The 14,591-nt window shown below is 45.1% G+C and overlaps 1 protein-coding gene across 3 annotated transcripts in view; it reads left to right on the top strand.

Annotated features, from left to right (window-relative positions):
* The first annotated feature begins 254 nt into the window (after window positions 1-254).
* The window catches only part of CDK14 (cyclin dependent kinase 14), a 678,339-nt gene continuing 664,002 nt past the window's right edge, over window positions 255-14,591 (top strand). For all 3 annotated transcript variants that reach the window (XM_073629653.1, XM_073629651.1, XM_073629652.1), the window contains exon 1: window positions 255-474. In XM_073629653.1, coding sequence (XP_073485754.1) covers window positions 384-474 — 91 coding nt within the window. In that variant the 5' untranslated portion in view covers window positions 255-383. The remainder of the gene's footprint in view (window positions 475-14,591) is intronic.

The following is a 14,591-nucleotide window of genomic DNA, read 5'->3' as shown; positions in this document are numbered from 1 at the left end:
ACTGGGCTGCATGAGAAGCTGCTGCAGGACCAACCAAAGCTGCCTCTGCATGTCTACAAGGGGTCCCCTGAACCCTGCATCCCCCCCAGACATCTGACATCCCCCCCAGACATCTGACATCCCCCCCAGACATCTGTCAGCTCTTCTCCACTTCCACCTTCTCACATCCACATCACCTGTGTTGGTAAATATTTTGCTTCCTGAGCCAAGTTTTCATTGTGAAGAAGTTGCAGAAAATGAGTCCCAATATTTGGGAAGAGATTGTATGTGAGACCTAGAAGGCTGCTGGAGGAGAGGATCGCAGCCAGCTTCACACACCACTGGGATTCTTCTCTGGACTTTTGCTCATCCTTCCTCCTCCAAGTTGGATCTCTTCTGCTTGGATGTGTGACATGATCGCAGGACAGCCGGCTCAGAAGCTGAGCAAGATGAAAAAGTTAAGGAGAACTTTGTCAGAGAGCTTCAGCAGGCTAGGTGAGTGATGAGGGGCTCCTTGGGGGGGGGGCAGTTCCCAAATGGGGCTCCTTGGGGGGGCATTTCCCCAGTGGGGCTCCTGGGGGGTAGCAGTTCCCAAATGGGGATCCTGGGGGGGTGACAGTTCCCATACAGCTTTTCCCATATAGGGATCTGGGGGGGGGGGGGGAGGGGTGGCAGTTCCGATATAGGGATCCTGGGGGGGAGGGTGGCAGTTCCGATATAGGGATCCTGGGGAGGGTGGCAGTTCCCATATAGGGATCCTGGGGGGGGGGTGGCAGTTCCCATATAGGGATCCTGGGGGGGGGTGGCAGTTCCCATATAGGGATCCGGGGGAGGTGGCAGTTCCAATATAGGGATCCTGGGGGGGGTGGCAGTTCCCATACAGGGATCCTGGGGGGGGTGGCAGTTCCCATACAGGGATCCTGGGGGGGGTGGCAGTTCCCATATAGGGATCCTGGGGGGGGTGGCAGTTCCCATACAGGGATCCTGGGGGGGGTGGCAGTTCCCATATAGGGATCCTGGGGGGGGTGGCAGTTCCCATATAAGGATCCTGGGGGGGGGGGGTGGCAGTTCCCATATAGGGATCCTGGGGGGGGGGGTGGCAGTTCCCATATAGGGATCCTGGGGGGGGGTGGCAGTTCCCATATAGGGATCCTGGGAGGGGGGGTGGTAGTTCCCATATAGGGATCCTGGGGGGGGTGGCAGTTCCCATATAGGGATCCTGGGGGGGTGGGGTGGCAGTTCCCATATAGGGATCCTGGGGGGGGTGGCAGTTCCCATATAGGGATCCTGGGGGGGTGGGGTGGCAGTTCCCATATAGGGATCCTGGGGGGGGGGTGGCAGTTCCCATATGGGGATCCTCCTGGGGGGGGCAGTTTTTTAGAATGAGGCTCCTGGGGGGTGGCAGTTCCGGGGGGGGGGGGGGTTCTCTGATAGGTGGCAGCTCTCAGGTTGTGGTTCCTCTCAGGTTTTGGCTCCTCTGGGGGGGGTCAGTTCTCAGCTAGGTCTTGGCACCTTTCCACTGATCCATTAGATTTGTGATTTCTAGGGATGTCATAGTGGTATGCATGGCACAGATGTTACCGTCGGATGTACAGTGTGGGTATCTGCTGACATAAGCAGTCTGGACACTTCTGGAGGCATGCTCACCAACTTAACTGATGTCTAGGCAAAATACCAGAGATTGTCTTTTAAGGACAAAAAAAAAAAAAAGATCAATTGTGGCTTTGAATGCTATACCTATATCAGAGAAGTCTTTCCATAGAGAGCTATTAGTAATCAGAACTGACCTAGAGATGATATGTTAATTAGAGAAGTAGATCTGTTTATATTATGAAGTGATACCAGTAATGAGAACTGACCTACAGCTCATATCTTAATCGGAGAAGTATAAACCAAAGAAAGCTACTAGTAATGGGGGCCGGGACAAGGGGTGGGCAGGAGGGACAGTTGCCCCGGGGTGCAGTGAAGCAAAGGGACAAAAAATGGATACCCATTCTATAGCATGTATTAATAATGGGGGAGGGGGTGCAATTCTTGATCCTTGCCCTGGGAGCTGGACAACCCTGTCCTGGTACTTCTACTAATCATAACTGTAATTAAAGCTGATATCTTAATCTGAGAAGTATAACCAAAGAGAGCTACTCAAAACAGACCTAGGGATATCACAATAACAGAAGTAGATCTTTTCTACTATGAAGAGATAAGAGCAATATTCAGAACTGACCTACAGATGTCTAAAGCTGGACAAACATTATACAATTTTCTTATTTCAGGTACTTATATAGTGCCGTCAATTTACACAGTGCTTCACTTATATATTGTATGTTCACATCAGTCCCTACCCTCAAGGAGCTTACAATCTAAGGTCCCTAATTCACATTCATACATGCTAGGGCCAATTTAGACAGGATCCAATTAACCTACCAGCATGTTTTTAGAGTGTGGGAGGAACCTGGAGGAAACCCACGCAGGCACAGGGAGAACATGCAAACTCCAGGCAGGTAGTGTCGTAGTTGGTATTTAAAATGGTGACCCCAGTGCTGCCAGGCAGAAGTGCTAACCACTTAGCCACTGTGCTGCCCTAACGTTGTAAAGCACTGCGCAAACTGTTGGAGCTCTATAAATCCTGTATAATAATTCCATTTTCTTTCAATTTACCTTAAACTATGTAGTGGAAGGGCCTGCCTGATTGCATACAAACTGAAAGTGTTTAAGCTTGACCTCTTATTATATGGCTTTGGTAGATAAATTCTATAATGTATGACCAGCCTAAGGCCTCTTTCACATGGATGCCTAAAAATGCCAGTTTTTTTGTTTTTTTTTTACTGATCTAAATGCAGTTCATCATTTTTATTACACACAGGCGTGTTCATATGTGCTATGTGTAAAGTATAAAATTCTGCATTGCTGAACAGTATTTTAGGCCCATAGACACGCACATATGCATGTATGACCCAATATCAGAAAAGCTAGAAGAATTTTTACACGTGTGTGTGTGTGTGTGCACGAAAAACATGAAAATATGCACATTTACTATTAAGCCCATCTGTGCATTTTTATGCAGAAACTTTCTGCCAGGAATCTCAGATTTTCATACATCAGTGCCATGTGCAAGTATTCCAAAGTTATACCATTAACAGACACTAGAAATATTCAGAACTGTCCTAAGAATGATATCTAAATCAGAGAAGTAGATCTGAGTTACAAAAAATATTCAGAATTGACCTAGGTGACGATACCTCAATCACAGAAGTAGATCTGTTATATTGTAAGTCCCCGTTCAGACCTGAGCAATGCTGCCGCGTTGCGTTTTTCATGCACCCCCCCCCCCTTTTTTTTAAATTTTTTTTATTTATATTATTTATTTTTTGGGCACGTTTTTGGAGTGGCACCATTCATTTTGAATGGACCTCCCTCAGCTCCAAAAAATGCGCCAAAGAAGCTCATGTACCAAATTTTGAGTCAGTGCATTTGGCTTTACATGTTTTGCTGCAATTTTCTAGAGTTTTGTTGCACGACAATCATAGCAAAATCACACCGCATTTAGGGTGCCATTAAAGGGGTTGTAAAGGTTCTTTTTTTTTTTTTTTTAAACAAACCCCCATTGGAATCCATGCATCCGGCGCACTGCATGTAGATTAGGGGCCAGATGCATTTATAGGGGAGGGGGCGCGCCTGTGCGCCCCATATGGATGAGGCGCCACTGGTGTCTCTTTACAGCACAACAGACACACTTACCTGCTAGGTTATTTGAATCAGAAAAGGGCTGGCGACACGGATGCTCTTGAATAAAAGTCCTTATTTGGGTACACGGGTACAGGCTATGTTGGCGCGTTTCGGCTAAGAAGCCTTAAAGGCTTCTTAGCCGAAACGCGTCAGCGTAGCCTGTACCCATGTAACCAAATCAAGGACTTTTATTCAAGAGCATCCAAGTCGCCAGCCCTTTTCTGATTCAAGTACTGCTTTTTGGGGCCTGAACGTTCTGGCTAGAGCACCGGTTCACAGTTCATAGATCATCATATTGGCAGTGGAGCTGGGATATCATTTTGCTTCTCTTGTACCTGCTAGGTTAGTTCTGAATATCACTAGTAATTCTTTGGGCCCCATTCACACGTCTGCGTATTGCAATCATGGGCAGAATTGCACAATTCTACATGCGATTCCAGAATCACAGAAAAAAAAAAAACATTAAATCTTAAAGGGGTTGTAAACCCTCTGCGATTTTCACCTTGGTGAAAAACCTTCTTTAGTGCAGCAGCGCCCCCTGAGCCCCCCCTATACTTACCTGAGCCCTGTAATTCCAGCAACGGGAACGAGCACACCAGCTGCGGCCGGTGCCTCGTGTCCTTATTGGATAGATTGATAGCAGCGCAGCCATTGGCTCCCGTTGCTGTCAATCAAATCCAATGGCGCTGGGGGGGGCGGAGCTGAGTCCTGCTGTCTGTGTCAACAGATTCAGCAGCAGGACACGGGAGCACGCCCGAATGAGTGCCCAGAGGGAGAGCGCTTCTGCGACGGGGCACTTGAGAAGAGGAGGAGCCAGGAGTGCCACTGAGGGACCCCGGAAGAGGAGGATCGGGGCCACTCTGTGCATAACCAACTGCCCAGTGGAGGCAAGTATGACTTAGAAGAAAGAAGACTTTTTTTTTTCTTTTTTTATAGTAGAACCACAGAAAGTTTCATTCATTCAGAGTATATCTTTTGTACTATAGAGCCGCTAGTAATATTCAGAACTGACCTAGGAGTGAGATCTAAATCAGAGAAATTATTACATCATATCTGTTTTTATAGAGCTGTTAGGAATTTTCACAACTACTGTGTAAGTATTATACATAAAGCAAAAATGTTACACAGTATCTATTATAATATAGAGAGATCAGGACTGGCCTGGGAATTGTACTTAAGTAAAGAAGTTACATTGTATCTGCTTGACTATACGGCTCCATTCACACCTGGGTATTTTAGGATCGCTGCGATTCTGCCCCCCCCGATCTTACATGGCAGCACAATTGTAAGTTCAGGTGCCATTAATTTCATTGGCACTTAAAATGCGGTGCGGTTTTCCTGCGATTGTCACTCGATTTATCGCGGCAAATCACATTGCATGAAGCTTGCCGCCCCAAAAAAGCTCCTGCTCCTTTTTTGGGCGCCAAGCTTGGTAGTACCAAAACTCCAGCAGCATTGAGGTATGATATAGCATGCTCTGGTTTGGATATATACCAGATCAGCCATAACCTTAAGACCACTTAGAGATAAAGTGAATATCATTAATTATCTCATTACAATGTGAAAGTGGATGGGATATATTAGGCAGCAAGTAAACATGTTATCTCTGAAGTTGATGTATTTTGAAAGCAGAAAAAAATGGGTAAATGGAAGGATTTGAGCGACTTTGGCATAGGCCACATTGAAATGGTTAGACAGCTTGGTTCAAAGCAACTCATAAAAACTGCAGCTCTTGTGGGATGTTCCTGGTCTGCAGTGGTCAGAACTGACCAAAAGTGGTCCAAAGAAGGAAAACTGGTGAATCAGCCACAGGGTCATGGGTGTCCAAGGCTCATTGATGTACGTGAGAAGCGAAGGCTGGCCCGTGTAGTCTGATTCCATTAGAAGAGAGACTTAAGCTCAAATAGCTGAAAAAGTTAATGCCGGTTCTGATAGAGAGGTGTGAGGACACACAGTGCATCAGTTTGTTGTGTATGGAGCTGTGTAGTCACAGACCGGTTAGGTGCCCATGCTGACCCCTGTCCACAGCCAAAAGTGCCTACAATGGGCAGGTGAACATCAGAACTGGAGCACAGAGCAATGGAAGAAGGTGGACTGGTCTAATGAATCTAATTTTTTCTTTTACATAATGAGGATGGCCGGGTGTGTGTTGCACTTTCTTAGGGAAGAGATGGCACCAGGATTCACTATGGGAAGAAGTCAAGCTGGCAGAGGCAGTGTGAATCCCTGTTCACACCAGAACTTGGTGCAGGCCGTGTGCGTTTCCGGCACTGTATTCAAAACGCACTGCAGTTTTGATCTGCAGCGGGTGTCTGTATTAAGTTAGCGACACCACTAAATGTAGGTTGCAAACACAGTGCCCTTGCCTGCATCGGATCACATGGTACTGAAGTACCATGTGATCCAGTTGTGATGCGTTTTTTTAAAGTAGTGCATGCACTACTCTTGGTGCCATCCAGTGCGATTCAGCCCATTTAAAATGAATGTCTCAAATCGTACCCCACTGCACCATATGTGAATCATGTAGGAACACGCAGCATGTTCCTATGTGATTCCTGGTGTAAACTGCCCTGAGGCTTTGTCTACTGGAGTCCAGACCTTGATGGAGCAGAGCTGTATTGGAGCCAAAAGGGGGACCTACTCAATATTAGGTGGGTGGTCATAATGTTCTAGCTGATCAGTGTGCTATGGTATGGAGTTATGGTCTGGAGTCCTAGTCTGGAATTAAAATGATATATGATATGGTGGCGTATGGAATGGAGATAGGTCTATGGTATGGAGATATGGAATGGAGATATATTGTACAATATGGTATGGCATGGAGATATGTCTATGGTATGGAGCTATGTCTATGATGTGGAGATTGTACAATAAGGGGTGGCGTTATGGTATGGTCTGGAGTTTTAGTCTAGAGATATGATCTGGCATGAAGATATGTCTATGGTATGGCATGGAATGGAGATATGATTTTGTATTATATGGTATAGTATGGTATGGAAATATGTCTATGGTATGGAGCTATGATATTGTACATTATGGTATGGTCTGGAATGGAGATATATGGTATGGTATGGAGATGTATGATATGGTATGGAGATATATTTAAAGCATTTCAGATGCAAAGTTTTTATTATCCTGGTACATTTCCGCTGTCTACTGGCCTAAGTTGTCAAGCAGATATTGGAGAGGATTTTCCTAACAACCATCTTGCTGCAGAGAGTGTTGGCAGACTCCCTAATATCTGGACTGTGTGCATGGAGGGCAGTATAAATCCAATCATTGCATGTAACCTTCCTCATACAGAGGTCTTGAGATCCCGGAGTTCTTCTTTAACATTTATGGCTCTCATCTCGCTGCTGCATAATGACAAACGTAAAGCTTTAGAGTGTTGTCCATATCGTGTTTAAAATAAGAAACTTGACAGCTTTTTGTTATCTACTAGCTGCATGTGCAAAAAGGTGGCACCAATGGGGGATAGCTTTCTGTATTATACGGGGATTACTGGGCAGGAGGTCAGCTGTGTGTTGGAGAACACAACTCCCTCGTCTACGTCCGTTATTCCCAATGTTTTCTGTGGCTTTTCATTTTGAGTGATCTAACCTATGAACTAAAGTGTGACAGTTGTCTGTTTTTTGCTATTGGAAGTTTTGGACAGAAGCAGTTCCATGGCTGCATCCCGTTATGTGGCATCTTTGGTGTAATTCTGAATAAATTAACGTGTCTTCGTCAATTGGACTGTTTTGGATTAACATGCCCTGGTCTGATGAAATGGGGTTCATTTTACTATGGGCCCATTTACACTTTCATGTAGGGTTGCCACCTATCTGGGATTCACCCGGGGAGTCCAGGTTTTGAATCATGTGTCCGGGTTTCAGTCCCCCTGAATCCCAGACACATTATTCAGATTTTGAATGTTGCTCGAAACAGGGCCTGCCAAGAGGGTGAGGGGGCACTATGCGTGGTGCATTACAGAGTAATGTCACCAGGATCTCCAAAAATGGGTCCAAAACTTTAATCAGCGATCACATAATCACAGCAGAAAGCAACGTTTCGGAGCAATGAAAGACCCCTTCATCAGGCTTCGGTCACATGCCTGATGAAGGGGTCCTGCGTGGCTCCGAAACGTTCTTTCTGCTGTAACTATGTGATCGCTGATTAAAGTTTTGGAGATCCTGGTGTGCTGGTGACATTGCTCTCTTCGTCCAATCAAAGGACTGGAGCCTGCCAACCTGTTAGGAAGACCAGGTGAAGATGGAAGCCCTGTAGGCAGTGACAGCGTGGCGCTGGAGGGCTTTGTTTTAAGGGAAGTCTCATATAATGTGCTAGTATGTGATGCAAATTATACCTTTTGCCTTGCAGGTTAAAAAAAAAAAAAAAACAGCGGTTTACTACCGCTTTAAAGCGGGGGTCCACCTATCTATCGTGTGGGTTTTTTTTTTTTTTTTTTTTTTTTTTTTTTTTTTTTTTTTAGTTCATTCACAAACTTTTCTTCTCAGCATTACATACTCACATATTGTGTGTAATATGTCCACCTGTGTCAGATTTCATTGGAAAGAATAACTTATATTATTCACTGCAGGCGGTTTCCATCTTCATTGTGGGCATTTGAAGCCCACAAGCATGTATTTCCTGGATGTGGTGAATGCTGTGCTCCCAGCATTCACTGCTTGTTCCCGCACATGCTCAGTGGCATCCTGGGAAGCCTGAGACTAGCTCCCAGGAGTCTGGGAGAGGCTAGAAACACTCCTACTCCCACGGGAGGAGAACCAGGAAGTGCAAAGAAGAATAGAAAAATAAAAGGTAATTACGGCGATTTAAATTTTTTTAAACGGCATGTCAGCATCTAGGCAAGGAAGAGAATACATACAGATATTGTTCAAAATTTGGGTGGAACCCCACTTTAAGCTTTGACAATAAAACCTGGAAGCCGATTGGCACCAGATTCTATGTGCCCTAGTTTTAATAAATCTCCACCAATCATAGAAAAGATGCCATGTGCACCCCAATGAAAAATACCACCCCAAGGATTTGGACAGTAATAGCCGCAGTCTGAGAAAACTGTTCAGTGCAACAAAGCTCAGGCACTGATGGAAGCTTTCAAACGCGCCGTTTTAATTGTCTTGACGCTACGTTGAAATGCCCATCAGATCCATCCTCTGGATCTCTCACTGCCATTGTTCACCGGGAGATCTGCAGCTGGAAATGCTGCTCGTTGAAAGAAAAGCTGCCAGGCCATTTTAAATGTGGTTCAGTTGGTGGGTTCATGTTCCCGGGCTGGGATAACTTTGTGATTAGGTCACTTATCAAGACATTCCTAGTGTTACCACTTCCTGTACAGAGAACTGGAACATGCAAGATTATCCCAGACCATCGGTGGCCGGATTCCACTGGTAACACAAACTCCTTCAGATGGTTGTTTGCAGACTGTAAATCTTCTGACCATAATCGTGGACTCCGATCTTTATTTGGGTTGTAAAGCTGGCCATAGATGCATAGAATTTTTGAATGAAAATTCTTAGGAAGAGTCTGATGCCTAATACACAGAATGAGAAAATCAGACGAAAAACCCCGTTAATCGTCCGTTATTCTGTTAGTACACAGCTTTCGATAGCTGATCGCAACAGTTCATGCAAAAAAATTTGTTCTCTTACGACAACAGAATGAACGATTTTTGTTTAATCAGCACAATATTCATCGCTCAAAAAATCAAGTGACCGAGACCACGCATGCCTAATATAGTACAACACAATACATTACACCATCATGGGAAGTTGTAGTCCGTTTTACGAGAATATTTGTAACTCTAGTAACCTATTCATTTTCAATATAAGACTAGCATGCAAAAAAAAAAAAAACGATCAATCGTCCGATATTCTCATGGTGTGTACCAGGCTTTAGGCAGGCCATAGATGATACAATTCTCTTTCCTTCCACCACAAGGTAAGGAAAGAAAATTGCTTGATTTCACCAGCAACACAGTCAGTATTGATGGGGAAATGTCTCCCACTGAGCTATTGTATCCTGCCTGCGGAGAGCCTTCCCAGTCAGAACACAATGATTACTGCTAGGGGCCAGAGCCGCTGGCAGTAATCATATGCAGAAAAATCTGACAGGCTAGTTGCCCCAAGTCGATTGATGGAAAGACTTGAGTATTCAATCAGCCTGCCCATACACTGATCGAAATCCAGCCTGCTGAACCGGCCAAATTTCAATCTATGTACGGCCGGCTTTAGTAAAAAATTTAGAACAATTGAATTTGCTGTTAACATTTTGATTTTGGAATGAATGGACTTTACCAAACAAAAACCACATACACTGTTAGGAATCTGTTCAGGGAAAAAATTTTCATCCTGCTGCTTCGCATTTTCTTGTCAGTGCGGTAGAAAACAAACGACTATTTGACCCCATTTAATAATTAGCAAATCTACCTTTAGAACATTCTTTACCTAAAAGGATTTTAATTTGAATATCTACCCATTAATTGCCAGCTTAAAGCGGAGTTCCAGTCCCCCAATTCCCCAACTTGTTCCACTCCTATATGCAATCTTTAGAAAGTGTTATTCATGTAGTCCCTATACTTTTACAAAAAAAACAAAACAGAAAAAAACTTGAATCTCGGAAGCTGGCAGGGTCCATCTCCACTGTGTTGGCATCTGAAGCCCTCTTCTATCTATTTTAAGGAATCGGTGCAGCTGGCTACCCAGCATGCACCTTGCACCTGTGCAGTAACACCACCGCGCGGCGCTCCTTCCTCCTGACACGTTGCCAAAGTGGCGTCGGCGGACATTCCCGTCAATCATAGTGAGATTTCGTCACTGGGCTCCTGGGATACATGACCCTGCTATCTCAGGAGCCCTTTGCGAATCGCCTAGTGAGGTAATCGCCTAGGCGGGGACTGCCGGAAGTGCAGGAGAAAGAGAAGATAATCAAAGGTATTTCCTTTAACCACTTGCTTACTGGGCACTTAAACCCCCCTCCTGTCCAGACCAATTTTCAGCTTTTAGCGCTGTCGCACTTTGAATGACAATTGCGCGGTCATACAACACTGTATCCAAATTATATTTTTATAATTTTTTTTTTCCCACAAATAGAGCTTTCTTTTGGTGGTATTTGATCACCTCTGCGGTTTTTAGTTTTTGTTAAAAAAAAATGAAATACCGAATTAAAAAAAAAAAAAAAAAAAAATTGTATATTTTTTTTTTATATTTTGTTATAAAATTTTGCAAACAGGTAATTTTTCTCCTTCATTGATGTAAGCTGATGAGACTGCACTGATGGGTGGCAGTGATGGGCATTGATAGGTGGCACTGCTGGGCACTGTGGGCACTGGCAGGTGGCAATGTCAGGTGGCACTGTCAGGCACAGATGAGGCATATGTGCCTCCTTTCTCTTCGGGACCGATGTCCCTTTAACATGAGCCGGTGATCGGCTTTTTTTTCTCCTCACGCTGTCAGCGTGAGGAGAAAAAAAAAAACTATCACCGAGCTTTTGTTTACGTCGTGATCAGCTGTCATTGGCTGACAGCTGATCACATGGCAAGGGGCTGGGATCGGCCCCTTACACGGAGCTGTGATCATCCGAGTCTCCATGACTCGTTGATCACAGCACATGTGCACAGGGGAGGACGTCCCATGACGGCCTCCCGGAAATTGAGGTCTGCGCTGTGGCCATCATTCGGCTATGGCCCGGACCTCAAGTGGTTAAAAAAGAAAAGAATTTCCATTGCGAAAAGGGTGCCCACAGGGGATACCATAGAGAGGAAGTGTATAAAATGGGTGGAGCTCCACTTTAAGTGAAAAATGAGTGGATCTTCACTCATAAAAAAAATAAATAAATGCATCTCAGATATCCCCGGGAGGCAGGAGCTTCAACAAAATCTCTGGAGCCCATTCTGTGGCCCTTTGGTATATGATGTGAGGCCCTCAGACCTCCAGATGTCTGTAGTGGGAACACTGATGAGGGTATAAGCATTGATCTTTACTAGTTTCATGTAACATGTTCCCAGGTTTAGATTGTCTTCTGCAGCATATTCCCAGCCAAATACATAGTGTGGCCACACTCTGTGACCCTCATTTCCTCTATTAGGTCTGCCGTTTCTGACTGCCTTCTCAAGCATTACAGATATTGATGTGCGGCCCTTTGGTGATGTGAGGGGCCACAGTTGAGGTCCCCTATAGCTCATACATTGACAACCACTGAGCTAGATGATGATGGATGTCCTCCAGCCAGGAAATGAAGTGGCCCCTGTCTGACTGCCTGCAGTTTCTAATGCTCACAGTGTGCAGTGAGATCAGAGTAAGTAATTTCAGTCCAGAAGAGGGGCCTGTACAGCTGTGCAAGACTGAAGGGAAGGCCGGAGTTCAGCTTTCGTTAGTGACGGGTACTCTGCCTTGGTCATAACATTTATTTAACCACTTAAATACATATATTTACGTCTTCAGGTAGCTACAGGCCTCATCCTGGTATTGTTTTTTTTTTACAGGAGGCAAATGGCTTTTATGTAAAAGCCATCCAAGCCGCCAGGCGGTGGCTCTCAGGGATCTCCGTCCCACAGAAGAACCCAGAACTAAAGCTGGAGGTTCCACCGGCTTGCCATTGGAGGACCGAAAGTGATGACAGTACTTGTTGCTTCCGGGTGTAAACCGCACCATTTTTAAATCTTTAAAGCAGTTGACACACCGATCTTGGTGTGATTAGATGCTTTTAAGGGCAGGGGAGACCATTCCAGATCTCTCCATAAAGAGTACCCGTTCTTGCCTATTGCTGTCATAAGGGATGTTTGGTCCCGCATGCATACGTAAACGGCATTCGCATGACACATGTGAAGGTATTGTCGCAAATGTCAGAGTGAGAGCAATAATTCTATCAATCACCTCCACCTGTAAAGGCTTTTTAAGTGCCGCCTGTGGAGATTTTTAAGTATCGTCGTTTGGCTCCATTCCTCGAGCGTGTGTAAAATTAAAGTGTGACATGTTTGATATCTATTTACTCATCTTTTTATATCTTACCAAAAAAATCAGGCATTTCATTGTGTTTTTGTGCATTAAAATTCCAAAAAGTGTATTTTCTCCAAAAAAATGTGCGTTTGAAAAACCGCTGCGCAAACACTGTGTGACATAAAATTGCAAAACCCACCATGTAAACAAAGTGCCAGAAAAGGCCTGGTCAATGTGGTTGATGACCGGTACTCTGCCTTGGTCACAACATTTGATATTTAAAGACCATGAAGGAAACAGTAACTCATGCCGTAGTAAAGTTATTTTTTTTTTTCTTTCAAAAATATACAAATTTTTAACTGCTAATTGGTTATTATTCCTTATGTGGCTGCATGCGGTGGGAATGGGCCTGGGGTGTTTATGGCCAGGAATGAAAAGTTTGCACGCACACTGAATTTTGTGTGTCTAATATTCCGCATGGCAAACAAACAGCCAAATGTTGACGCTTCCTGTTGGGCACAATGTATACGCCAAAAGCTGTTCAAACAAACGGGAACAAGAGTAAAAAATGCTGTTCACAAGACAGACTTTTTTTTTTTTGCTAAGCAAACTTGTCAAAAAGATGGAGTGTCCCCTTAAATCATTACATTCATCCATCTGTACTTGGCATCGCAGGGATGGATTTCTACAGTGACTCCTTGTAGCAGCATGGGAGAGCGAGGGTTTCTCATGAACCTCCTAGTCTGAGAGCTTGCCTGGCAGAGACCTCTGTTATCAAATGGGCATATTTATCTCTACTACTCAACAAAAGTGTGTAATATCATATTCAGCAGACTTTAGTCGTTATTATTAAATCTGCAGCTTTGATTTTAAATGAGACGTGATGGTCTTGCAATGAAGGTCCTTGTTCAAATGTCTCCTGTTAGAAGGGGACAACTGTCTCCAAATTGTGCTTCTGTGTTGTCACCATGCACCCCTGGCACGGCCACTTGTAGCCTTTGCCAACACAGTGAGAACCCCTTCAACCTATGTGGGAGCCATGCTGTGCTTTGTGAATGGTCCAGCAGTCTTCTGGAACCTCTGAAGGGCATGGATGGGGGGGGGGGGGGACAATTTCCACTCCGATTGTCTGACTGTTAAAACCAGGTACCAGCTCCCCCCTCAAATGCGGTGTTTCCAAAAGTGATACGGGGGGGGGGGGGAGGGCGGTGACAGAAACGCGGAACTTCCCCCTTTTGATTGAAGTTCCGCTTTAATAACATTATGGTCCCGGATCTCTCTCTCCCTGTATGTGGTCCACATTCTGTCCTCCCACACTGGGTCTATTCACACCAGCCACTGCGTTTCAATGCTGTCTGCGGCGCATCGCGGTGTTCACTTTTTAATTGTCACGCATTCTATTAAGTTCTGCTGGCTGCTGGGCAGTGTGAGGTGATGGATTGACTCCTGCTGCGCTGGAAAAGAATATGCCCTGCCATACTACTTTTCTGTGAGCACAAGCCACAGCAATGCTGTTGTGTCAATTGGAGGAAAATTCTGAAAGCCACACATCGCACAAAACCCCTGTGTGTAAAGGGTAGTAACAGCCTCAGCCGTTAGCAATGGGATGGGGCGAAACGCGTTAGAGGTCTGACCTGGACTGAGTTTGGCTGAGGCTGTTTCCACTCTTTACACACAGGGGTTTTATGTGATGTGCGGCTTTTGGGATTTTCCCTTTCCTTGTCATTTATGTGTGTGGAGCTTGAATGAGCTCTTTCCCTGTCTGCACTATCAGCGGCTCACAGCAGACAAGGACCTGTTGGAGCCTTGAGCGGCACCCTTTGTTTTTGTATGGGTTCATAGTGGTGTCAATTGGCCAGGTAGGAAACAGACATTTTGCCTTATCTTGCATTGGCACTGCGCTGGAATAGCGACCAAACGCATTCCCACTGTATGTGGTGTGAACAAGCC

Source organism: Aquarana catesbeiana, linkage group LG05, assembly GCF_042186555.1.
Source record: "Aquarana catesbeiana isolate 2022-GZ linkage group LG05, ASM4218655v1, whole genome shotgun sequence".
Lineage (NCBI taxonomy): Eukaryota > Metazoa > Chordata > Amphibia > Anura > Ranidae > Aquarana > Aquarana catesbeiana.
Note: the sequence above shows the minus strand (reverse complement) of the source record. Positions and strands in the feature narration are given on the sequence as shown.